The sequence below is a fragment of the Oryctolagus cuniculus genome, chromosome 16, assembly GCF_964237555.1.
Source record: "Oryctolagus cuniculus chromosome 16, mOryCun1.1, whole genome shotgun sequence".
Classification (NCBI taxonomy): Eukaryota; Metazoa; Chordata; class Mammalia; order Lagomorpha; family Leporidae; genus Oryctolagus; species Oryctolagus cuniculus.
In genome coordinates, this window is record NC_091447.1 from 40,884,237 (window position 1) to 40,912,079 (window position 27,843).

At 43.6% G+C, this 27,843-nt stretch overlaps 1 protein-coding gene across 18 annotated transcripts in view; it reads right to left on the reverse strand.

Annotated features, from left to right (window-relative positions):
- PPP1R9A (protein phosphatase 1 regulatory subunit 9A) overlaps window positions 1–27,843 on the reverse strand; it is a 320,664-nt gene that overhangs the window by 30,281 nt on the left and 262,540 nt on the right. For all 18 annotated transcript variants that reach the window (XR_007922245.2, XM_070059813.1, XM_051852968.2 and 15 more), the window contains 3 exons: window positions 26,577–26,673; window positions 26,303–26,474; window positions 121–278 (listed from right to left, as the gene is read on the reverse strand). Coding sequence is in view for 17 of the 18 variants with exons in the window: in XM_070059813.1 (XP_069915914.1) it covers window positions 121–278; window positions 26,303–26,474; window positions 26,577–26,673 (427 nt within the window). In the remaining variant the exon portion in view is untranslated. The remainder of the gene's footprint in view (window positions 1–120; window positions 279–26,302; window positions 26,475–26,576; window positions 26,674–27,843) is intronic.

Below are 27,843 nucleotides of genomic sequence, written 5' to 3' on the forward strand. Positions count from 1 at the left end.
ATCAGAGGACAAAGATGTGAACTCTTCCAGCCAAGACACAGATTTTAGTTGGGAAAAAAACTTCTCCTCCATACGCTGTAGGAAAAATGGTAGAGGCCAACATGCCGTCCGGGTGCTCACCTTCCGCTCCAGACTGTCTTCCCCGTCCGTGGAGCTGACGCTGTCATAGAGTCTTGTCCTGGAAGGCCGCTGGCGTCTGTTCTTCACCGAGAGCTGGGCACGGGTTTTCAGTGCTTTCGAATCCAGGCGCTCTGTCTCTGGGACTGCTTCGTTCAGGTCTAGGAAAAGAACATTGCAAAAGGAACAGTGAGAGAAAGCTTTGGAGCCCACAGACACTGACAACAAAGCTCTCCATACCACTGGGCGAGCAACAAATGGCAACAATAGTAGCCTGTCTGCTATCCCACTGGTAACAAAGAAGTCAGTGGGATTTAGGAGGAATGGAAAAGCCTGAATGTACAAATTCAATACTAAGGATAAAACCAACAAAAAAATGTAACATCAAAAGAACATAAAATCTTCCTGTGACACAATTATAAAAAGCGCTGATTTGTATTTATTTATGAGTGTGCATGTTGGGACCAAATATGCAAGAGGCAGGTATAACAAAGTCGAGAGATCTAACAGGGGACAAAAACTTAAAAGTCAGATTGCCAGGTCAAGTGTGGCGTACAAAGGATGGCTATCAGCATACATTTTCTTATTTCTTTTTATGTTTTTGAAAGGTAGTGAGGCCGGTGCCGCAGCTCACTAGGCTAATCCTCTGCCTGCGGTGCTAGCACACCGGGTTCTAGTCCCGGTCGGGGTGCCGGATTCTGTCCCTGTTGCTCCTCTTCCAGGCCAGCTTTCTGCTGTGGCCCAGGAAGGCAGTGGAGGATGGCCCAAGTGCTTGGGCCCTGCACCCGCATGGGAGACCAGGAGAAGCACCTGGCTCCTGGCTTCGGATCAGCGTAGTACACCAGCCGCAGCAGCCATTGGGGGGTGAACCAATAAGAGGAAGACCTTTCTCTCTGTCTCTCTCTCTCACTGTCCACTCTGCCTATCAGAAAAAAAAAAAAAAAAAGGTAGCGAAACAGGTACAAAGAAATCTCCCATCTGCTGGTTCATTCCCCAAATGCCCTCAGCAGGGTTGGGCCAGGAGCCTGGAATTCAATCTTGGTCTCTCATGTGTGTGGCTGTGACCTAGATACGTCTGTGCCATCACTGCTGCCTCCCAGGGTGGCAGGAGGCTAGAAGTGGAAGTGAAGGCAGGACATGAACCCAGGCTCTCTTATATGGGATGCAGGTATTCCAAGTAGTGTCTTAACTACTACTCAAAATGTCTGCCCCAACATAAACGTTCATAGCAAAATTTACTAATAGGTTGTGGTGGCTGTACCATTTTGGTCTTAATATATACTTTTCCACCCCAAACAGAATTTCTGAAAATCTAGCTGAACCCTCTTTGAATCATAAAGACCAAAGGGGAATTTGCTTCATCAGCAAATTGAAGACAGCCAAGGAAATAACACCAGACCTGGCTACATAAATGATGTTAACCAAGGAGAAGTACTAAACTTACTATTCTGATGGATGAAATAGGATAATTATGACCTTTTTCCCTCATTAACTTCTAAGTCTGCCAGTATACTCCAAGTTATCTGTATGTGCTCTGTCTCATTTCCTTTTGTGAATAGCTTTTCTCCAAACCAGAACCTGCATGAGTTTCCAGAGGAAGATGTCTGTCTTTAAATACAAAGACTCCAAGAGAAAAAAAGAAGAAAAACAGTTAAGTAGAATACAAAGAAAACAAATGAATGAAGGCTACAGGGAGAGACCGATGTGATCCTCCTTGGTCTGGCTCTTAACATCTTTAATTTCGCTCACAAGATTTTAAGTTGGAACCTAGGAGTTAACATTCCAAAGAGGAAAGCGAGAGGTAACCCATGAACACACCTGGATATTGGGGAAATGGACTCTCCGTTTGGATTTCTTTGGCATTCAACTCCATAGATCTGTACATATGATCACTCCTTAGAAATAGTAAAGTAGCTTGACCACTAATCCTATTTTATCTTTTCAGAGTGGCAGTCACAACATGTACTTATGTTCAAGGAATGACTAGTTAAGTGCTTCTGGATTTAAACTACTGAAAGTACAGTGGGCACATGACACCGTGAGACACCCAAATACCATTGTGAAACGCCTGGTTTGAGCACTGATTACTCCCCTTCCAATCCATCTTCCTGCCAGTGTGCACCCTGGGGGGCAACAGATGATGGCTCAAGTACTGGAGTCTCTGCCACTCATGCGGGAGACCCACACTGAGCTCTGGGCTCATGGCTTTGGCCTGGCGCACTCCTGGCTATTGCACATATTTAGACAGTGAACCAGCAGATGGGAGATCTCTCTGTGTCTGTCTCTCTGCCTCTCTCCCTCTGCCTTTCAAATATAATGAAAATAAAAGTTTATAAAAATAAAAGGAAAACTGAGTTGTAGAAAATTAATGTGTGCTAGAATTAATGGGATAAAACAACTTCCTGCCCTATCACTAGCCCAGGTAATTAATTTTGCAGCATGATTCTAAAGATGTGCTCTGAATATGTTCTATTTCAAAACACAAGCAAAGCAGGAGTCCAGGCTGTGCCTCTTGTGCCCTCAAAATCTGGCAGCTACCACATGGTTCTAACAAACAAAATTAAATAAAATCTATTTCACCCAGGAGAGTCATCCAACGTATGGCAACATTTACAGGAGGTTTTGACTTTTTCTTTCTCATACTTGAACAAAGAGAGAATATCTTTAAAAGTTAGGCAATGTGGGTACACATAGAGAACAAGTAAATATGTTCTTATTAGGAGTCCCTTTGCTTTTTACATGTCAATGGAGAAAAAAATAATCTCCTCGATTACTTTAATTTTCTGCTTCCAATAAAACCTGTATTTGCAGCTGCCCATTAAGTGTTCATTAGCTGTGCTAATTGGGAGAAAGTCAACCTTACAAGCTTTGTTTACATATAAAATGTATGTGCAATACCACATAGATGAAAGCAATAATGTACCTAGAAATACCAGAGTGCCTGCATGTTTTACCTTTTCTGGTTCATATCTGGATTGCACACTCTGTGATACAAAGCACTGTCACATTCTCTGTCTTGCTTATTCCTCACAACACCCCCGAGACACCACAGAACTATGTTTGCTCCTCTCCTGCAGTTCAGCATACTTGAGTAGCTTGCCTTCATTTGCACAGCTATATGATGAGCTGCCACGATTATCCAACTATTTTGACGTCCAGACGACTAAGTTAACCACTCTGATTTAGCTAGTGTTCAAAAAGCTACTATCGTAAGATTTTGGGGGAAACCCCCTTTCATTTATTGTTTATTTGCGAAGCAGACAGAGAGAGAGAGAGAGAGAGAGAGAGAGTGCAAGCTTCCATCTTCTGGTTCACTCCCCAAATGCCCACAACTCTATGGCTAAATGCCTACCTGGTTTAGAATTTAATACCTGGGAACGGCGCTGTGGCATTCTAAAAGGGTAAAGGCCGCAGTCTGCAGTGCCCGCATCCCATTTGGGTGCTAGTTTGAGTCCTGGTTGTGCCACTTTTGATCCAGCCCTCTTCTGTGGCCTGGGAAAGCAGTAGAAAATGGCCCAGGTCCTTGGGCCCCTGCACCCACATGGGAGACCCGGAGGAAGCTCCTGGCTCCTGGCTTCGGATCAGTGTAGTTCTGGTTGTTGCGGCCAATTGGGGAGTGAACTAGTGGATGGAAGACCTCTTTCTCCCTCTCTCTCTCAACCTCTGCCTCTCTGTAACTCTGCTTCTCAAATAAATAAATATTTTTAAAAATTTAATACCATAAAAGTTCAATATTTTAGGTTTTAAAATCGAATATGACATGATTAGTCTCAGATATCTACTTCTATAATAGACTACTTTGTGAAATATCATTAATCTTCCATATATGTGGTAGTGAACATGAGAAAAAGGGAAGATATGATCTAAGATACAGAAAATTTTGCTTCATGGATGATTTCTTGCATGGCTGGTTTACTTACAGGTTCGGTTACTCACTGACAAAAGGACCCATGGAAGAAGCTCCACTTTTGTAAACACAGTTCCTTCTGCAATAGAATCCTGGCCATGGGGATGCACAATGACATCCTACATCCGGGGCTACAGTAGCTACTCCATCAAGGGGTGCTCAACAAATAGAGTGACAGAGTGAGGGGAAACTAGAGCAACTGATTAGCTGAAGGTAAGAGTGCAGAGAACTTATTCTGAGATTTCTGGCACCATGACTATTCAGCAATTTGCAGGTGCTGGTGTCAAGACAACCCCCAAAAGGCAATCTGGTGTGTTTGCTTTGACATCAGCTTAGTGTAAACCACTTGAAAACACACATGAAATTTTAACTATTAAAGATGCAGAGAGCTGGAGTCTGAAAAAGCAGTGCCTTAAAGTGCACCCAAGTGGCCCACAACACACATCACATGAAATTAATTTTTGAAGGTCAAAAGGTAAGTATCTCAGAGGTACTTCAAAGCAGTGATTCATGGATTATAAGCCAGTAATTTATAGTCCATTCTGACAAAAAAAATTTATAAACAACCAGCAAAAGAACTGAGCTGAGAACATTTATTTCAATAGTGCTTTTACGAGGAGGAAGCTGGAAGGAACTTTCATCAGAAGCCTCAACCAATGACACCACACGAAACACAACCTCTTTGGAGCATTAGACAAGATGTATGTATATTCGCAGAAGGAAAACCATGTGAGGCTTGTGTTTCTTAGTAATTAAAGTGATTTGTTTGGCCCCTAAGTACTTTCTTTATCTGCAATATGAAAATATTAAACACTGCAACTCAAAATGACCTTGGGTTTCTGGTCCAATCTGATTTTTCTTTTTTCTTTTTTTTTTAAAGATTTATTTATTTATTTGAAAGAGTTACACAGAGAGAGGAGAGGCAGAGAGAGAGAGAGAGAGAGAGAGAGAGAGAGAGAGAGGTGTCTTCTATCTGCTGGTTCACTCCCCAATTGGCTGCAATGACCAGAACTGCACTGATCCGAAGCCAGGAGCCAGAAGCCTCCTCCAGGTCTCCCACGTGGGTGCAGGGGCCCAAGGACTTGGGCCATCTTCTACTACTTTCCCAGGCCATAGCAGAGAGCTGGATGGGAAGAGGAGCAGCCAGGACTAGAACCGGGGCCCATATGGGATGCTGGCGCTCAGGCCAGGGTGTTAATCCGCTGAGGCACAGCGTCAGCCCCCTAATTTTTCACGTAAGGATACAAAGGCTCAGAAAGGTTGGTCAGCTGTGTATGAGGGCACTTCAAAATGTTATTTAAAAAGTGGAATTAAAAGATGTTTATTTTGGTGCAACCCAATTTTGAAATCCATGCAAAGTTTTCTGATAATATGAATCTTCATGAACCTTATGAAGTTCCCTCATATGTACTGACTTCAAATTTATTTTGCACTGTGGGCTGGCACTGTGGCATAGTGGGTTAAGCTACTGCTTGCAGCTCTGGCATTGCGTAGGCACCAATTCAAGTCCTGGGTGCTCTGCTTCTGATCGAACTTCCTGCTAATGCACCTGGGGAAGCCGCTGAAGATGGCCCAAGTGCTGCACGCAGTCCCAGGCTCCTGGCTTTGGCCTGGCCTGGCTCTTGCCTTTGGGGAATGAACCAGAAGATGGAGTATCTCTCTTTCTCTGTTTCTGTCTCTTCCTATCACTCTGCCTTTCAAATAAATAAACCTTAAACAATTCTTTCACACCAAAGTAACTTTCCTTTTAGTTCTATCTTCCCACAGACTCTTTGATGTTTCCTGGTACTAATGTGTACCACACAATCTGTGTGGAAGAGACTGATTATAACTCAGACCTCAGAAGTCAATGATCCTTATAGAAGGTTATTCTCAAGTCTGGAAGCTCTTTGCCTCCTTCTCTCCGGTGTACCTTGTACTCAGGTCCAGGAGGATCAGAGGAAAATGTCCTGTTGGCCCTCTGGCTTTGTATTTGTTTCTCTGTCAGACAGTGCAGTTTCAGAAATGGCCTGCTTATCTCTGATGCAGATGGAGCAAGCAATAAAAAAGTGGGCAGACTCAAAACAATCAATCAACCCAGCCAGACAAATCCAGAGATGAGTCTAGTGACAGAGCGGATAGGAGTGGGTGGGATTCCACGTTCCCACACCTGCGTTTTAAGACCAAAACTGATGCTGCCTCAAACTGCAGCCTTTGAAAGAGTTCAAGGGATTCAATTACCGTGTTGGCAGCTGCTACAAAAAATGCCCTATGAAATTAGGATGTCCTGTATCATATTACTACAGAAACGGTTGGTTCTCTAGATTGACGTTATTTTTGATGTATAGGGGAGCGCAGCCCAAGGACCAGATAGATATAGGCAGCATGGGAACTCAGGGCATGGAGCAGCTTATCCACGGGCTCCATGCCAGGACCTCTCTGCATTCATGCCTGGCTTGGGCTATCATCAACTGAAAAGCTGAGCTTTTAACACGTGGGCAGAATCTGCCAATCATTCAGTCACTGCAAGTTCCTAAAAGTTGCCCCCCCCCCGGGGGGGGGATTCTGGGCTGATCACACTGCAAAAGCCAGATGAGTGGCACTGCCATCAGATTGGGCAATTTACCGCCCCTTTCTGTCTCCCAGGACCCTCCGTTGCACGAGGGGCATAACAATAATCTAACAGAACAGTAACTGCATCATTACGAAGGCTCACCGCACTGACTGATATGAAAGCGACTGGTACCCGCACACACACAGAACGCAGAACCTGTATTGACTGACACAGGGAAATCAGCACACCGTTGAATAAATCAAGTTGCAGAAGACATACATTCATTAAAATATTTACAGAACAAGAACACCGAATATGAGGGCACTTCAAAAAGTTTGTGGAGAAACAGAATTAAAAGATAAGCCTATTTTGCCTCCCAAAATTCTGAAATGTTTTTCATAACATGCATTTTCCATGAATTTTTGAAGACCTTCCATAAACACAGATTTCAGAATCTCTTGCACCAAAATAAACTTACCTTTTAATTCCATTTTCCATGAACTTTCTTAGCACCCTCATATATTTTCTAATGACAATGTTTGCACAGAATTGAGTGGCAATGCTGGAAAGATACACTTACTGTTAGGGTATTAGATTAGGGGATGTTGGCCAAAGTTTACTTTAATCTTACCTATACAGTGTCTTTTTGTTTTTACTTTTTTTTGCATTTCTGTATTATTTGTACAGTAAAAATTGACTGAAAAGGAAGAAATGGACATATTTTGTATCCCTTCTTTTGGAGATACCCTCCTTCCTTTCCTATTTAATTAGCTCTGCTGTTGCAGGACACGGTATTTCCAGATGCTGCCCCAAGTGCAGGAAACTGTCAAACCACGTGACCGCCAGTCTCCCCGAGAAGGCTGCTCTTTCACACCACCTGTGGGCATATCTGCCTGCTTTCCCCCTTACTCAGTGCCAGCTGACTTGCCCCAGTCATAGTCCTAGCGCTTGGCCTCAGTTGTTACATTCAGTATTGTATGGGGCAGACGCAGTGAATCAGACATGGTCATTTGGGATGAAGTTATATAACTTCAGCTCACCTAATAATAAAACTCTGGTTAGGATCCTACCCATGGGAAACTTGCATGCTGAACTCTCTTGTCAATAGTTGGCTTCTTTAATTACAGCCACCCAAAAGCTGATAACTTCTGCAGCCAAGTAGCATTTATTAAATTCTTAAGAAAGCAGGTTCCTCTCACTTTCAAATTAAGTAGATTATTAATATTTTCTAAACTTTAACTGATCTGGAGTCTTTGTTGTATGAACTATACATTTCATTTGGTAGCCGTTTAAAAAATTCCTTTTTACTTCTTTATCAAGAAATGCAACCTCAAAGCGATCTGCATGGCCTTTGGCACATAGTGGGCTGTCTGTTGCAGCACAGTGCATCTCCAGTGCAGTGCAAAAATCAACCTTGGCATTCATCAGCTTACAGTCAGCCTACACTGCTGTTCTCAGTGAGTGGAGAGGTCCACGTCTCAAGAATGACTCCGGCAACGTGCTGCGGACTGCCCAGAGACAGAATGGCTGGCTGTGAAGCAGAGGAAAAGTATAGGATGTCCTAAGAGCTTCCTGAGCCTGAGAAAGAGGAAGATGCAGAATTCAGACTTAACCAACAGGGAAAGACGTGTCAGTTCTATTGCAGGGTTCTTTAGAATCTCATAGACAAGAACCTGCATAACCTAACAAAGAAATGTGAAAACAAATGACAAACTGCGTAGATCTATGAGGTTATGTGCTTAAGTCTAGGGACATGGGATATGTGAACAGTTTTCTTCTCAGTGTGGAAGGGGGTCTTTGAAGTGGCAACTCTACACAAGTTTCTGTGTTTTCATCCAGGGCTGCCTACGAGAATCTAATTAGTCTCTCAGTCTGTAACACTAGATATTAGAAACCCCAAGCTTGCTAAGTAGGTGCCTCCTCCCTTCAATTACATTTGTGATACAACAATATCCTTGATCAGTGTAGGAAGAATTCAGATATTATGCCACCTGCAGAAAGTAAACTCAGTTACCTGACATGATAGCTTTTTCCCAAATGGGAAAATATCTTTCAGTCATGGGAGGACTGGGTTATGCACCGCATTACAAATTTTTAGAAAACTTCAGGTTCACAATATCTCTAAATACAGTGTAATAGGTGCACAAGAATGTCTAAAGTCCTTGGGAACACTATCAGTCCACCAATGACAGCACTTAAACAAGAAGCTGAATAAAACATATAAATACAATTTTCTATGTTTGTAGGTACTTTAGCTAGGCTTGGAAATAATAACTAAATATTCTTTTAAAATTCCTTAATAGCAATTTGCAAACTAAATTTTAAAACATAAAGGTTTTTGATAATGTAATTTCAATATATTAAACAATAATTTGAAACTGAAATAAATGACCACATGGTTTTGTTTTTTTATTCAGTGTTCAAAAACCTTTCATGTCATTAAAACACTCTCAAGCAACAGAGTTTTCAGTGCACCGATGTCCTGGTATTCTGCTGTGGGTCTTGGGCAAAACTGCCTTCGAGCACTGGACACAGAACAAACGGCTTTCAGCCACTAAAGGAACTCAGAGGCAACCTGACACCAGTGCCCTGAATGAGCAGGAAAATGGAAGGATCCTGGCACCCTAACAACTGAGACAGCATGGACAGCAGTTTTCTCACAACCACAACAGAGGGGCAATTTTCAGATCCTAATTCTATAAATTGCAATGCAGATGTTCAGTTCTAATTTTACAGAAACTCGGTCTTAGACATCATTTATGAAATGTGTGGCCTGCCATAAACAACCTACAGGAGCCCAGGGCAACAGTTCGTATACAAACTACCCCTGGTGCAGCATCTTCTAGCTTTTAGCGAATCAGTTGGAAAGACACAAACAGCACTCGGCAGCTGCTTTACTCCTCAAATGCCTGCAGCAGCTGGCCCTGGGCAGCCGAAGCCAGTAACTCAATCCAGGTCTCCCACATGGGTGGCAAGAAACCAACTGCCCGAGTCATCGCCACTGCCTCCCGGAGTCTGCATGACCAGGGAGTCAAACCCAGGCACTCTGACATGGACACAAATGTTCTCAGTGGCATCTCAATGGCTAGGCCAAATGTCTTCGGTTCCTTCCTATTTTTAGATCTCTCTTCCCTGATTTCCTAGCCTATTCTTTTATTCAACTTTGCCTTAATGTAACTATACGGCTATCTTCCAATCTATATGATTAGAATTACATGATGGACCTGATCATATACCTAAACATAAGAAATGCTTTGGGGTATAATCTGTCTTATGAAGTTTCCTTGGAAAGGAATGTCACACATCTGACTTAAAATTATCTTTACTTCCAGCAAACCATAATTTACATTATAAACTAAAAGCAAATACAGTCCAAATGCCAAAATAAAATATGCATTAGCTACTTCTCTTAAAATGAACAGAATATCACTAAGAACTCATTCTAGAAGATAATTTTATGTTTCCTTTAAAAACAGCCTTAGCTATCTTCTATTATGAGGGTACTTCAAAAGATTTGTGGAAAAATGGAAATGAAAGATAAGTATACTTGGGTGCAAAAAAATGCTTAAGCTCCAGGCACAGAGTTCTCACAAGATGCATTTCCATGAACTTTTGAAGATCCCCTCATATGTACAGTTTTCACATTTTTTTTGCACCAAAATATTTCCATTTTTCATGAACTTTCTGAAGTACCTTGCATATACCTCAGTATGACTGAAGGGTCTCGTGGCTTCTGTGAACTTCTAAAGATGGAGTGAGAAATATGAACCAAATAGAGTTGTCCTCGTGAAATGGAATGCCTCTCTGTGAGTGTCCCACTAACTTGGCAACAGTAGTTTTAACGGGTTACACACAGACAGATTCAAGCCCCGTACAGAGCAAGGGAAGTAATTTAAGTGGTTTGCTTTTTGAGTAAAAGGACAGATTTTTTTTTTTTTTGCTTTAATGATAAGCTAAAAAATAATCAGTAAATATTGATTTCTCATTTTTTTGGCTTGTTAATTAAAATTTTCCATAGTGATTTACCAGGAATGTTCACTCTTTCATTAGTGCAATTCAATAACACTTCATTGTCAAAATTATTTATAGAGAATGAAAAAGAACTGAAAATGAATTGTTTATGAAAAATGAAAATTGTGGAAATTTACCAAGAAATTATACTTCTATGCATGATAAAAAAAGTGAAGCAATTCCAGAAATCCCCTTCCTGACTGAGAACTGAGCAACGTGAGAGGGCTTTTAGTTAGTAACAGCCCCATCACTTTGTGTCTACTGCTCTTGTGTGAGGCATTCCTGGTAACGCATTCACTTCCCATTTAACGAATTACGGTTGCCACCAAGCCTTTAACCTTATTTCGGAATTCTGGGTCCCACTGCTAAAAGTGAATGACAAAGCCTCTCTCAAGTTCTCTGGGGAAGTAAATCAAGCATACTCGTCAGGCACAGGTATTTGAAAAGAATCACTAACATTGAGGGCTGGAGAGAAAGACAAAAAGGACAAGGAAAATGATTTCCCTGAGGAGTTGAATGGCCTCAGGGACCCCTTATAATATATGTGCCTGGCTAGTACTAGCCTTTTTTTCCCTCCTAAATCTAAATGTAATATTTTAAGCCTAAAAAATGTTTTTTTCTTACCTTTCAATTCTTATTAAAATTTTTCCACTTTTAAGTACTTTATTCATACAAAAATTGCCATATTTTATATGTAAGTCAGCACTGGCGTACCTGTGGCAAGTCTAGGCAGTTCCGTCAGTACTGCTGCGGCCCTTCCTGGGGCCTACTTCTAGCTGTCCCACAGATGCACCCTAAAGAACACACTGTTAGTTTTCCATGCCGGTTAACTTTCTATACTAGTGACGAGTTACAGACACTGTTCTGCATGTTGCTTGTTTGTCCAGCATTGTGCTGAAAGGTGTGACTAGGATCAATACACTTCTTGCTGTTGCGACTGCGCACAGTGTAGCTGATAGTAAGTCCACCTGCACACCACCGCCAGAGTTTACAGAGGCTGATTCACACACAGAAGCGAACTTGCTGGGTCACAGAATTCTCATACTCTGTTTCACCGGGTAATACCAAATTGTTTCACCCAAAAACTGTATGAATTTTCCTTCTGCTCACACATGCCCGCTACATGTATTGCTGTGAAACTTTATCTCTGCCGTGTGCTTCAGCTGTGTTGGTGAGGCTGAATGTCTGTGCTTATTTGCGGTTTCACTGTGAGTGGCTGGCTCCTGTATCTTGTTCACTTTTCTGCTGTATTAGTTGAGTTCTTAATGGATTCTGGTTAGCAATACTTCTTTCTTAGTTTTATGTGCTACAAATATATTCTCTCAATTTTTGGATTTCTTTCCAAGCAGCTTATCATATCTTTGGATGACCACATTTTCTTAATATTACTGTGGTCAAACTTATCAAACTTTTCTTATTATTTAGAATTTTTACATCTTATACAAGAAACCATAGACATTTTCTTCCAAAAGTTGTAAGTACTGCCTTTCGTATTTGGAACTGTACTCCACTTGGGATTACTTCTTTATGGTGTGAGCTGGGTTCCCATTTCATCCTTTTCCAGATGGATGGCCAATTCTCCCAGAGCACCCTCCCCCGCTGCCAATCTGCAGTGTCAGTTCTGTGTTATTCACACGAATGCGTGGTCTACTTCTGATTCTGGTCTATCCTCAATGGCAGAGACCACGCCACACTGTTCTAGTCACTTTCACCTCATAATGAATCTCTGAGTCTGGAGGAACGTGTTCTTTAAGAGTATCCTAACTTCCGGACCAAGTTCTGCATCCACAGACATTTTAGAAACTACGCGTCAAGTCCCAAGGGAGACAATACGAAACAAAGCAAAACAAGACCTGTCCAAATTCTGATAAACTATATGGGATATATAGATTCATTTGGCATAACAGCATTTTTACAATATTGGGGCTTCCTTTTATTTTAAGATGTATTTTTTTAAGATTTATTTATTTTTTTGAAAGTTAGAGTTACGCAGAGAGAGGAGAGGCAGGGAGAGACAGAGGTCTTCCATCTGATGGTTCACTCCCCAATTGGCTGCAAAGGCTGGAGGTACACTGATCCGAAGCCAGGAGCCAGAAGCTTCTTCCAGGCCTCCCACGCAGGTGCAGGGGCCCAAGGACATGGGCCATCTTCTACTGCCTTCCCAGGCCATAGCAGAGAGCTGGATTGGAAGTGGAGCAGCCAGGTCTCGAACTGGTGCCCATATGGGATGCCGGTGCTTCAGGCCAGGGCGTTAACCTGCTGCACCACAGTGCTGGCCCCAAGGGGTTTCCTTTCTCTTACAGCTTGTTTTTGTTATTATTTTTTTAATTATAAAGGGAGAGGGGAGTGGGGGAGGGAGAGAAGGAGGGAAGGATCTTCTATTTACCGATGCAGTCCACAAATGCCCACAGAAGGCAGGGCTGGGCCAGGCTGAAGCCAAGAACTCCAACTGGGTTTCCCACATGGGTAGAAGGGATTCAAGTCCTTGAGCCACCACCTGCTGCCTCCCAAGGAGAGCATTAGCAGGAAACCGCATCAGAAAAGGAGGCAGCATTTGATGTAGGAACTCTGACATGGAGTGCTGGCATCCCAATCGGCACCTTTGTCGCTCCCCATCTTCGTGGAGGAGCGACACTAAACCCTGCCTAGGCTTCCTATCCGAGTCACGGCACCATTATGTCGCTCCCCCTCTTCGTGGAGGAACGACACAGGACCCTGCGCTGTTCTTTTGTCTGCTCGGCCCTCCCCGGGTTTGCTGCTGGCTCTTCCCGGGTTGGCTACTGACCCTTCCACCTCCGTGGAAGGGCGGTTCCCCCTGCCACATTCCCCACTTCCGCAGGGGAGCGGCACACCGCCGGCCGGCTCTCTCGGGGGCTGCACAGGTGTTCCTTCAGCTAGATGTTCCCCTTAGATGTTCCTGGTGCATGTTGTCTCTCTCCTCCTTTATAGTCCTTCTCTGCCAATCCCAACTCGGCTGCCCACACACCGAGTACGCTGCTCTCCTCCAATCAGGAGCAGGTCCTGCTGTTTATTGGTTGAACTGGAGGCAGCTGCGTAGAAGCTGTTTTCTCCTCTCCCAGCGCCATATTGTGGGAGAGCAGATGCATAGAATAAGTCTTAATTCGAGTAACTTAGTCTAGTCCGGGTTGCTCCCAGTTGCTCCCCACAGATCCCCCTTTCTTTTTATTTTTGGCGTTGATACGCGCCTGTCTTTGGTGCCCCGTGGCACACACTCTGCTCTGCTTGCTAGAGTTGCCCACAGGTTCTTACAAGTCCTATCAATCAGGCAAACCGAATCCGGGTCCTCTCTTCGCCATGTTGTGAGGAGGTTTTTAGGCGCTGATGCGTGCCTGTGTTCAGTGCCCTGCAGCGCATGCTCTGCTCTGCCTGCAGGTGCTTACAAGCCCTAGCAATCAGGCAAACCGAATCCAAGCCTTCTCATTGCCGTATTGTGGGGAGACTTATTGGTGTTGATAACGTGCCTGTCTTCGGTGACCTGCGGCGCATAAGCTGCTAGCCGCCCGCAGGTGCTCATCGCCTCACTAATCAGGCAGACCGAATCCAAGCTCTCTCATTGCCATGTTGTGGGGAGGCCTTTCTATTTCTCTATTTCTCTATCTCCGGGCATTCCTATTTCTCCCATTTTACTTCTATCTTCCAGCATTCCTATTTCTCTCATTTTACTTCTAAACTTCTGTTTCTCTTATCCCCACGGCTTCCCGCTCTCATTTTACTTCTAAACTTCTGTTTCTCTTATCCCTGCGGCTTCCCGGCGCCCGCCCCGAGGCTGCTTCTCGGCGGCTTCGTGCGCACACTCCGTGGTCTCCACACCCCTTCGCGTCCGAACCACGGCCTCGCGCCAGCCCCGCGTTCCCTATCTATTCACGCCCCGTGCTCTCTCTGCACGCGGCGGCTTCCGCGAGTCACACAGCGTAGCTTACGTCTCCGCCACTAGCATTCAATCCAAGTTCCCCGGGCTAACCTGGCGAATTCAACCCAGCTCACGTCTCCGCCCCACGGTTTGGCTTCCCGTCCTCTGCTCCCCGGGCTAATCAGACGGATCCCAACCTGGCTTACGTTTCCGCTTCTGGTTTCAACTCTTTGCCCCCCATTCCCGGGCTAACTTGAGAATCCCAAAAGCGGCTTTCGTCTCCGCCTCGGCCTGCCCCCCGCGGCTTCAATTTCCCTAACATTTTTCTCTACCCGGTATGTTTCCCCAAGCTTTCCTCCAACAATATTCCTCCCTCATTTCTCCTGGCTTCTCCCCACAGTCCGTATCCGAGTCTGTTTGTTCTAGCTTTCACTTTCGCTTTCGACCTTAGAGATTTCTCCCAGCTTCCCCCCGTAGTCCGTATCCGAGTCTATGCCTAGGCTTTCAATAGCTTCTTCCGGCACCTTTTTCGTCCGGCTTTTCCCTAGGCTGCTTGCTAGTCTCTCTCTCCAATATTTTCCCACTTCTTCCCGTTTCTTCCCTCCTAAGTTTCCTATCCGAGTCACGGCACCATTATGTCGCTCCCCATCTTCGTGGAGGAGCGACACTAAACCCTGCCTAGGCTTCCTATCTGAGTCACGGCACCATTATGTCGCTCCCCCTCTTCGTGGAGGAACGACACAGGACCCTGCGCTGTTCTTTTGTCTGCTCGGCCCTCCCCGGGTTTGCTGCTGGCTCTTCCCGGGTTGGCTACTGACCCTTCCACCTCCGTGGAAGGGCGGTTCCCCCTGCCACATTCCCCACTTCCGCAGGGGAGCGGCACACCGCCGGCCGGCTCTCTCGGGGGCTGCACAGGTGTTCCTTCAGCTAGATGTTCCCCTTAGATGTTCCTGGTGCATGTTGTCTCTCTCCTCCTTTATAGTCCTTCTCTGCCAATCCCAACTCGGCTGCCCACACACCGAGTACGCTGCTCTCCTCCAATCAGGAGCAGGTCCTGCTGTTTATTGGTTGAACTGGAGGCAGCTGCGTAGAAGCTGTTTTCTCCTCTCCCAGCGCCATATTGTGGGAGAGCAGATGCATAGAATAAGTCTTAATTCGAGTAACTTAGTCTAGTCCGGGTTGCTCCCAGTTGCTCCCCACAACCTTGACCGCTACAGCACCTTCTTCTAATCTATGTTCTTCTTCAACGTTTCCCCATGGCCCCTGGAAGTCTTTTGTTTAATTCATTACTGGCTGCAATATCTATTGCTATTGTAAATAGTATCTGGTAAAAAATATACAGTTTTATGTGTTGGAATTGATTATGTCTAACCATTCTTATAGTCATCTACCCCACTAAACTCATAAATTCTAAAGATTTGTAGGCTCTTGAGTATTTTTATGTACTCAGTTTCACTGCCAATGAATGAGAATTTTGCTTTTCTTTCCACTCTTTAAATCTTTAATCTCTTTTGCTTGTCTGATAGTAATTGTTAGGACTTCTAGAGCAACATTAAATAGAATGGTAATGGTACATTTAATGATGAAATATTAACAGCTTTTGTAACATCAATTCTTGATTTTCACATCTTACCACTTAATGTGATGTCTGACACAGGGGCTTTCATTAGCCTCACAATATCAAGTTAAGGAAAGCCTCCATGTTTCTAGCTTGATAAAACTTGCTATGAGTAGGTATTACACTTTCTTACATGCCTTCATCTGTTGACATAATTCTAGTCATTTTCCCTCCAGTTCATATTTAAACTGTATGAGAAGGTTTTCCAATGTTAAGCCAATTTTGTGTTCTTTGCATAGACCTAAGTTGGTTATATTATATATAAGTAGTATCAATTTTAATTTTATTTCTGGGTTCCCTAATATTTCACTTAGGATACTTAATATCATTCAGTGTAACTTTATTTTCCCTCAAAAATCAGTCTGGTTTCTTGAGATAACTCTTCGTAGATCAGTTTTCTTCCTTTTGAAATACATATATTCTTTAGAAATTCATTTTGTTGGAGTACATGGTGGAAAACAGTTCAATTCACCTGAAACACTTTCTCATTTTTAAAATACACTTTTGCTGCCAGCGCCGCAGCTCACTAGGCTAATCCTCTGCCTGCGGCGCTGGCATACCAGGTTCTAGTCCCGGTTGGGGTGCCGGATTCTGTCCCAGTCGCTCCTCTTCCTGTCCAGCTCTCTGCTGTGGCTGGGGAGGGCAGTGGAGGATGGCCCAAGTTCTTGGGCCCTGCACCTGCATGGGAGACCAGGAGAAGCACCTGGCTCCTGGCTTCAGATCAGCGCAGTGCGCTGGCTGCAGCGCGCTGGCCGCAGCGGCCACTGCAGAGTGAATCAATGGAAAAGGAAGACCTTTCTCTGTCTCTCTCTCTCACTGTCCACTCTGCCTGTCAAAAAAGAAAGAAAATAAAATACACTTTTGCTAATTACACAGGGTCACAGTTATTTTCTGTCAGCACTTTGAAGACACTGTCTTTATATTTTCATCTACTTGTGAGGTAAAGTAATAGAGTTTGTATAAGAGGAGAGAGAGAGAGAGAGAGAGAGAGAGCTTCCACACATTGGTTCACTCCCCAAATATTGGTTCACTCCCCAAATGCCTACAGCAGCCAGTAGTGGGAGCAGGTCAAAGCCAGGAACCCAGAACTCCACCCCAGTCTCCTAGGAGGGTGCAGGGGCCAAAGCACTTGAGCCCTCACCTGCTGCCTCCCAGGATGCATCAGCAGGAAGCTGGACTGGAGCAGGGCAGCTGGGACTTGAGCTGGCACTCGATATGGGATGGGGTTAGCTCACTGCATCACAATGCTGAAACCTGTTCTCACCTGTTAACGCAGTTCTTCTCCACTGGATCCTTCGGACTCTCTGGATACTCAGAATGTTCTCTTTGTCTTTGGTATTTTATTATAATGCACCTAATTATAGATTTATTTTTATTTATCTCACCTAGAATTTTTGGACTTTTAAATAATTGACCCTTTAACTCAATAATCCTACTTTGAGAAATCTATTCAAAAAATATAACAGGAAAACAAAATTATATACCCATGAGGTGAGTCATTATAGCCCTATTTATAAATGGTAGCCAATTCTTATTTGAATGCCACTAAAACTCTAGTTCCCTTAACTTGTGGAGAGAGGTTTCCTGTTTCAGATTCTAGCTGGTCATAGATAACTTAGTATCAGTTAAATTTTATAGCTAACATGGACTTCATCCACCTGGTACATGATTTGATAAGGTTTTGCCTGGTGATAAAATATATGTCAGAAAAGTTATAAGAAATCCATGAAAAAAATTGGAAGTGGACATTTGGGATTCTCTATGATTTATAGGGTATTATAAAATTCTCAGTGCATTGGCAGGGGTACACCAGCTTTAGTGAAACATTAGAGAAGCAGCTAAGCATGGTATTTTGCAAATTCTATGGCACAAGTGCTGGAGACACTGCTGAGTGTGCTGGTGGGGGTCCCAATTCAGGGGCTCCTGGAGTGCTCTTTCCGCCTGTTCTCTAAACCAGCTCTCAGGTTCTTGTTGAAACCAGGACCTCTTCTAATTAGCTGCTTGTCATAGTTCATCATTTCATGGAGCTCATAGAAAAATTAACTTTTATGAAACAGTTAAAGATAATGACTTCCACGGGTGGGCAGTAAGACCCTGGTTAAGATGTTTGCCTCCCACATCACAGTACCAGGTTTGACTTCTGGCTCTGGCTCCTGACTCCAGCTTCCGGCTAGTGCAGACTCTGGGTTACAGCAGTGATAGCTGAAGTAATGGTTCCTGCCACCCATGCGAAAGACCTGGGTTGTGGTCCCAGCTCCTGGCTTTGGTCTGGTCAAGCCCCAGCTACTATAAGCATTTGGGGAGTGAACCAGGGCACATGAACATGTGTTTTCTCTCTGTGTCACCCTCTGCCTTTCCTCTTGCCCTCTGCTCTCTCCCTTCCTGTCTCTCTCAAGTACATTTTTAAAAATATGTCTTTCAGCCTCCACCACTATTCAGAGACTACTATAAAGATCAGCTTAAATACTCAGTACAACATGTGTTGTCAATAATGCTAATCTCTTTGTGCTCAGTTTGATACAAATATCTAACTGGCAGGGTCTCATTTCATTCTCACCAGCACTATTTTCAGAGTTTTATAACTATTCCACTTCTCTGAGGCCAGAGAAATGAAGTAACTTGCTTCTACTCAAACAATGAATAGGTAGAAGAGTTGATATTTAAAAACAGGTCAGGCCGGCGCCACGGCTCAATAGGCTAATCCTCTACCTGCGACGCCAGCACACCGTGTTCTAGTCCCGGTCAGGGCGCCGGATTCTGTCCCAGTTGCCCCTCTTCCAGGCCAGCTCTCTGCTATGGTCAGGGAATGCAGTGGAGGATGGCCCAAGTGCTTGGGCCCTGCACCTGCATGGGATAGCAGGAAGAGGCACCTGGCTCCTGGCTTTGGATTGGCGCAGCGTGCAGGCCGTAGCGGCCATTTGGGGAGTGAGCCAACGGTAAAGGAAGACCTTTATCCCTGTCCCTCTCTCACTGTCCACTCTGCCTGTCCAAACAAACAAACAAACACAAAAACAAGGTCTGCCTGACTCCAATTCCATGCTGTTTCTTATGCTATTGTATCTGCTGACCCAAGTACAAATTATTCTAGTTTTTGAAAAAAAGCAATTTCATAATTGTTAAATTGTTAGCTTATCCAAATTGTATATTGCTACTTGCTTTACACCTTGGAATTCTTTAGGGTTTATGTTTTATTGGATAAATGGGTAAATTTCAGATTAAACCATAATCACATAAAACAAGTAAGAAATCCATCAGGAACAAACATATATTGTCATGGGCTAAAGATGCGCTCCCCTCAGAATCTGTGTTGAAGCCCTGACCCCCAGTACCTCTGAATGCTGACTATGTTTGGAGATAGGACTTTACAAAGGAATGAAGTGAAAATAAGGAGACGGGGCGGGGTGCATCCTTACAAGAAGGGGAAACGTGGCCCTGGATGTCTAGAGAGAGAAGAGAATGTGAAAGCACAGGGAGAAGAGGGCCAGCTCCTGGTCAAGGAGAGGCCAACCCTGCTGACACCTTGAACTCCTGCCTCCAGAATGGAGAGACGACAGATTTCTGCTCTCTAAGCCACCTCCTCTGTGGTCCTTGGTGAAGGTGATAGGAACCCTGTGCAGGAATGGTTGTGCGCTTTGTCACTGCTCCTCTCAGTCTGTTTAGAAGAGCAATTATGGGCTAAACGACAAGAAACTGAATAAGGAACCAGCACCATATTCTTATCTCAAGGTCAAAGTCAATGGGAATGCTAAACCCAAACATACAAAATTCATACAAAATCTATTTCAGTGTAAAGCTGCTTCTTCTAAGGGCTTTTGTTAACTCCTGGGTATCATTTCTAATGAAGCAAAGAATACAAAGGCACATGCCTTTTTAAGTAGATGAAATGATTTTATTTTCTTCATCGAGCAGTCATCAGAGTCACTGGAAAATCTCCACCAGACAGTCAGCTGTTAACTTTCCGTTCAGCCACTCTATAATGGAAACGGTCATTTTCTGGTGGGAATTTTCTAATTTGGAATTTATTTCTAAATAACAATTCCTTATAGCGTATCTCAACTTCATGGATAGGATTCACACATGTTTCCAAATTATTCTATTTCTGCAGGTACACCAAGTAACATTACTTTAAAGCCAGTCACATCCTCGGGTGAGAGTTCATCTTGGCTGATGTGGCTTTAGTTTATGTCTCTCCAATTTTTCAGCCTAAAATTCCTTTGGCCTTCTTTGGAATGTCATTTTCCCATTTGTCTTTGTGAACAAATATGTTCATTCATTCAGTTATTTCAATGAAGGGAATCTGGCCAGTCAATGGGTGAACAGACAGGCATGCCTCTCTATTGTGAAACGTAACTGCTGTACAGCTTAAATCTCACAGAAATGTAGTAACTCTATCTCCAGATTAATTGTGTGTTAAGGGACATAGATATGTTCTCCATTAAAGACACAGAAAATCACACTTAAGGCAGTTGGCAAGGAGTAAAAGCTGTAGCACATTTCCACTCAATATTTTATTAAAAGCTCATGTAATCACTATTTTAAATTTGGATTTAAAGTGTACTCTGTGAGTTATGTATAATATGCAATAATATGAGAGGGAACATGTAGCATTCCACATATGAAAATACAACATGTGGTATCTGTCCTTCTGTGTCTGGTTATTTCATTTAATAGAATGATATAAAGAACTTGAATAATATAAGGAACTTGAAGATAGGAGCTGGGGGGCTCCAAACACAAAAGATAAGGAAATGGAATAACCTCTGCCTCACAAGGTTAGTTCAAATTATGTATATGTGTTGAAAAGTTGTATTTGCCCTTAAAAATGTGTCACTATCACGTTAATCCAAAAATTATTTTTCTTTTTAAAAAAACAAGCTCATTTAAGAACCATGCCACTTGGCTGAGAGACAGCTTAATGAATTTTGGCCCATTTTCTCCTACAAATGTCTTAAATTCTACCTGTAGGTATCCATTAAAATTCAAAGGAATATTAATTTATGGAAAACCAAAATATAAAATTTGATTAATCCAAAAGAAGGCAAGAAAGTAAATTTAAAAAACAAATAAAGTGGGCCGGCGCCGCGGCTCAATAGGCTAATCCTCCGCCTAGCGGTGCCGGCACACCAGGTTCTAGTCCCGGTTGGGGCACCGGATCCTGTCCCGGTTGCCCCTCTTCCAGGCCAGCTCTCTGCTGTGGCCTGGGAGTGCAGTGGAGGATGGCCCACGTGCTTGGGCCCTGCACCCCATGGGAGACCAGGATAAGTACATGGCTCCTGCCATCGGATCAGCGCGGTGCGCTGGCCGCAGCGAGCTGGCTGCGGCTGCCATTGGAGGGTGAACCAACGGCAAAAAGAAGACCTTTCTCTCTGTCTCTCTCTCTCACTATCCACTCTGCCTGTGTTAAAAAAAAAAAAAAATTAAAGCTAGAAAAAGGAAACAAATGGCAAGATGCTATTTTTAAACTCTATATAATGGTAAGTCAACTAAATAGTAAGTTTCTAAATATTAATAGAATATAATAAAAATGCCAAGAGACAAAAACACTGTAAGTAAGAGGATAAGAAAAGATATACCATTCAAATGCTAACCAAAAGAAAGCTGACATAGCTCTTCAAATACCAGGTAAAGTAGTTAGTAAGGGGAATTATTAGAAATAGAGGTTCATTTTGGAACTATTAAGACAATCTACCAGGAAGAGACACCATTTCTAATTCAAATGCACCTGTTAACACCACCTCAGCTGAAACTGACATAATCAAAGTTTTAAACAACATGGTTATTCAAAACAAATTTTTTTTTACCTCATATACATGATAGGCTTCTACCTGCACACAAAGCTAGAGGAGCAGGGTGCTAGGTGCCATCATCTCTCATCCATCCCCTCCCCAGTAATTTAATTGCTTTTACTGATTCATATTTTTGTGTAATGCTATGAGGTTGCATAGAGGGTCACTGTGTGAAAATGTTCTAGCAAAATCATCAATGGCTTTACTATAAGGACATTATCAATATTAATGGCACCGTTTGCCACAAACCATGCATCATTCTATCTCATTACCAGTAGCTGAGCTTCTCTTGAGCAGACTGTTTTTTTTTTTTTTTTTCTCTTGTGAATCATGTAATTGACAGGAGTTTCCTCTTCCTTGTGGAAACAGAAAGCTTAGAAGCAGACTGAGGGCCCAGGCTCGGGGAGAGCGTCAGGTTAGGTGAAGGTACTCACAGCTGCATTTTGAGCTCTACTGTGAGCTCAAACTCACTGCTCTTTCTTATATTACTGCATTAAACTCACCCTGTCCTGCCATATAAGGTGTCTTTTCAATTTACTTCCAGAGAGGCATGAATGAGTGAGTGATAGGAATCAGAAACACCCAGGGGTCTGGGGCCGGCCTGGCCATGCCAGCATCCCTACAAGAGTTCAGATTTGAGTCCCAGCTGCTCTGCTTCTAGCCAGCTTCCTGTTAACGTGCCTGCAGAGGCAGCCGAAGATGTTCCAAGTGCTTGGGCCCCCACCACCCACATGGGAAACCAGGATGAAGTTCTAGGCTGTTGCAGCCATCAGGGAAGTGAATCAGAGGATGGGAGATCTCTCTCTCTGTGTCTCCCACTGTCTCTGTCACTTCGGGAAAGGGGAGGGGAGGGGAGGGGAGGGAAAGTGGGAGGAGGGGAGGAGAGGGGAGGGAAAGTGGGAGGAGGGGAGGGGAGGGACGGAGAGGGGAGGGAAAGGAAGGGAAGGGAAGGGAAGGGGAAGAGAGGAGGGAGAGAGGAGGGAGAGAGGAGGGAGAGAGGGAGGGAGGAAGAAAACACAGGGGTAGGAAACGTATATATACACATTGAACAGCAGTTGGCTATGTCCTCTTGTCCTTTCTGATAAAGACCTTATTCAAATCTGGGTAAATTTCAGAGAAGTGCTTCAGTTCAGAGCAGACCAAAGTGTTAACACTTGGTCACAAAACGCAAATACCAAGTGGTTGGGGCCTGATGACCAGGTAATCGGTTGGCTCAGAAAAGCTCAGCGAAGTCCTGAGTTTGGGGCCAAGTGCACTGGGTTCACGTGCGGAAGCTACTTCTGGGGAATCTGGGGCCTTACTGCGACTGCCAACCACTTTGTGGGAAAAGAAAAAGGGAAAGAGGAGGGAGCGAGAAGGTGCCATTCTCAATATCTCATGCTCCTTCCTCCATGATGTTTTTAAATAAGCTAGAAAGTAGCTAAGAAATAAATACAAATAAATCTTTAAAAACAGAGAGAAATATTCCTTTCTTAAAAGACGCACAAGATTGAGTAATCCCAGCCACAATCTACTCTGAAAGCCCAGACCATTCTACAACCTTGGATCTTGCACTCTAAGTCTTTTTCTGCTTGCTTGGTTCTCATTAGACTGAAGGTACAGTAAGCCAATAAAGGAGCTAACTATAAATGCTTAATGCGCCCTCCACATTCACACCTTTGTAAAGACAGCACCCTGTGTTATCTAACTAGCCATCCATGGCTGAGCCGGGGGCGGGGTGTGAGAAGGAAGCAGCGTTTAGTAGCCATTTTCAAACTTCACAAGGAGCCTTGAGTTACACTTACAAACCTACAAGTGACTCAGTTCTGTCCCACTTTAAAAACTGCTAATGGGTCAGGATGGTTACAAGCACTTCTGCAGACAGGCGAAGCAGTGTCGCCTCACACGGCCACACCTTTAGCAAAAGGTCTGTGAATCAGAAAATTATTATCCTAACTTTATTCGATTTTTCTCTCTTTGAACATCTTCTCATCTCTTGAGACGTGTATCTAGATGGTGCTTTATGTTCCATTTCCTTCTCTCCTACTAACAAGCCTTCCTCTTTCTCACTCTTGGCCCAAGAAACCCTGCAAATTACACACATCATTCACCTGTCGCGTCCTGTCCACCCACTAAACACTCGAAGACTTCTCCTTGTGAGTCATTTTGCATCCTAAAGAGCACCTGGAAGCAGGTTCTCGGTGTTGCCGACTGCTAACGGTGGGATAGCCATAACCTGCCTTCCTGGGTAATTTCCACTATCGGTCCTGGTCTCCCGGTGTCTCTATTTAATATGCACAATCCTTCCTTAACAAAACAGCCTTTAAGATATTTGACGCTGAAACAGTATTGTTTTCATAAGGATCCTGGAGTAGCTGGAAACACACGCAGAGCGTGCTATAAGGAAATGTAATCAAACAAAGATTGCAACCGTATGCTTCTGTTCTGATTCTAAGACATTTTAGTCACGTCAAGGTTTTTGGGTACAGTGTTGCTCAAGTGCTAAGAAATGACAAACATGAAGCATGGCAATGGGGTAAAATCATGCTTTCCGCGGTCTCCTCATGGCACTGCCAACTGACGGTGCTGCTAGGGCGACTGATGACTACGCGGCAGAAGAGAGGATGCGGAACAGGAGTGCAGGAGAAACGGAAGGTTTGGGTCTGAATCAGCCGGGTCCTGGTAGAGCTTGTTGATCTTCTGTAGTCATATAACTTAATAAATAGCATTAATTAGATGCTTGACAAGGCACAGAGTTCCGCACCGAAGTGAAAAGCTAATGGTTATGGATGGTCCAGGAATGTGCACTTACTATGAGCTACAACTCATTTCAAAATTAAGACATTAAAAAAGATGGAAAAATAGGGTGGTTTGATTGGCGATGTTTTTCTTTAGCTATCAACTGCATAGCGTTCCTGGTGTGTTAAAAATTATAATTCCATAAATCCTAATAAAATCACTTTGATTTTGGCCCAATAGACTATATCAGCCTCAAAACAGCCTGTATGTGGAGAAGCAAAAACTAGTAATGTTTTGGATGACGCACAGTATAACTGACCCAGAGACACTGAATGATCTTTCTGAAGTCACACAGCTCTGCAGCGATTGGTGAGATTGGCGCTGAACTCTCCCCTTTCAGCGGCAGGGGAGGAATTAATTATAAATTATGTCCTACTTAGGGAAAACCCATCAGAAAGATATAAGTCTAGTGAATGTATTCAAATCTCTAGATATTACTTTAATTTTAAATGAAGATTTCCATTCCATTTTTAATGGGTAAGAGGTTAGTTCTAAAAGTTAATGATAGGATTATCAAGAAAATCTCATGGGAGACATTTTAATACCTGAGAAAGATCATCAAAGCACCAAACAGCTCATTATCGAAAAGGTTTTACTGCATGTCAGACAGCTGCCTGTGAGTTGCTGGCGCTATCGCATGGTCCTGCTGTAGAACATTCTTCATCGCTCACTCTCTAAGGATGACTGTGTATGTATTTATAAGGAGACATGGGGCAGGTGCTGTGGCAAAGCAGGTTAGGCCACCGCCTGGGATGCCCACATGATAAATCAGAGTGGCCGCAATCCAGCCCCGATTTGCCTCTGACCCAGCTTCCTGCTAATATGCACGCTGGGTGGCAGCAGATGATGGGGTAAGTAGTTGTGTCCCTGCCACCCACGTGGGAGACCTGGAGGGTGCTCCTGGCTTTGGCCTGGCCCAGCCCCACTGTTGTGGGCATTTGGGGTGTGAACCAGCAGCAAGGATGTATCTCTCTCTCTCCTCCTCTGCCCCCCACTTCACCTCTCTTTTTCTTTCCCCCTCCTTCTACTTCTCCCTCCCTCTCCCTCACTCTACCTTTCAAATAAACAAACTTCTAAAATAAAGATGCAATAATAAGTTGTATATCCTCCTGTATTTTAATATTTATCTTTACAAAATTCTTATACATCTTCCAACTTATACTACACATAGTAAAGCATGTAACCATCCTATGTATGCTGTGTATGTGTGAGAAAATAAGTGGTCTGTCTCCTGGCGTGTACACGACAGAAAATGTTTCCAGTGTTTCTGTCATTAGTAGTTGACAGAAAGACAGAAGCAGCACACACAGGACAGTGAGTACCAGCAGAAAACGAAAGGAATCCCATGGGATGGAAGTAGATGCTTTTGTAACGAAATGAATCCCATGCGGTGGAAGTAGACACTCGTCCGTTTGCTTTATGAAGAAGTTTATCCCAAGTGGTGACTAAACTTGCTGCCCCACAATGCCCACCTCAGATATTTTTAATTCTTTACATTAAAGTTCTAATTCCTGGTAAGATGAAAGCTAAAACAATAGGGTTAGCCTTTTTTTCTTTCTTTCTTTTCCTTAAAAGGCATTTTCTATCTTTGAAATCGCTGGATCAGAAAAACAAGAAAAAATATGCGGCGGAATTATGCAGGTATTAAAAATCACGATTTCTGTGGGCAGGTTCGACCAACCTTGACTTGGGCCATCTTGACAAGAGGTTTGCTTCACGTCCAAGTTCTCCATGGAATCTCCTTTCGAGACGTCGCCCAGAGAGGTTCTTTGCTCAAAGATGTTGTTGTTATTGTTAACTTGAGTCCCACTCTGCTTCAGTAGCCTGAACACCTCAGCTTCCAAATCTCTAATCTAGGAAAGAGAAACCCGCGTGTAAACCTCTGCACCACAACTCCTCTCCAAGCACCAGGCAGTGTCATCTCATTGGTCAGGGACTCGGAAAACACAACTTACCCGCACTTGCAGGCCTTGCACTTCCACAAGATGAGCTTTTTCCAGATCTTCTATTTTCTTTCTTTCAGCTTCTTGTCTTTTGATGAAATCCAGCTCTCTTTAAGAAGAAAATAATAAAACTGATTGTATCAAACACTCAGAAAATATGGAAATGAGAAAGTGCTATCTGAAACAATAAATGCACAGTGGGATAAACAACTGGACGGCTTTTCAACAAAACTCAGTCACAGACCAAACATGCACAATAAGGAAAGGAAAGAAAACATCTTTTTAATGGGTCACAAAGTAAAGAAAAAGGCTTCGATTCTGCCTATTACGATTTTCTTTTCTCACTCCTGATTCCACAGCACCCATACATATTTAGATAGGAACTGCAGCACCAGTGATCACATTTGAAGATATAGGGGAGATAACTACACGTCAGGTAGAACTGGTTCCAGATGTCCAATGTCAGATACAGAGCCAGCTGATGGCATGGATGGTAAGAGTTCAATAAAGAGAAGTACAGGCAGATTCCTTATTACGAACAATAGTGCAAGAGGGCAGGGCGGGTCTCAAACACCAATGCAAGCACTCTCAGACCTATGAATGTCAAGGGGAGAAGAAGAAATGCCTGCATTTTGAGAGCTTGGGTAGAATATGACAATTGAACAGGATTTAATACAACATTACCTGCTAAGGAGTTAGGCATGTTGAGACAGTGATATATTGAATTCATGGTCTCTGAGAACAATTATTCTCATTTTAATAATAAACTTTTTATAGCAATCTCCTTTAAATGTTGACATTACTTCCATGGTAGGAAATAAGAGCGATATGGTGAATCGTAACACACATGCTCAGCTTCCAACACTTGGCACGGAGACCAGAAAAGGTACCAGCACTACTTTTTCTGTGCTAGCTAGCCTGACAAAAAAAATGCTGGTGACAGTCTCTCTGAGACTACATCAAGATCCAACAGATGGAAGCAGAGTAGCAGTAGCCAGAAAGAGCTACTGAAATTCAAAAGCAGAACGTGGTGAGGATTTCTCTCATGGTGGTGAACCCAGGCCTCTGTGACTCTCAACAGCGAAGTGCAGAGAGGCAGGGCAGGGGCCAAGCTATCGATATTTACACCGTGTTTAATGGGAAAATTCTGCAGCTACTGATTATTAGAAACAGGAACTGTCTGATCCAGACCCCAGCTACTCCTCTATGTGCACCAAATGTCGTAGCCAGTCATTCAGTATGACTTTGGCAGGACTTCATGCTTCTAAGTCACAGCTAA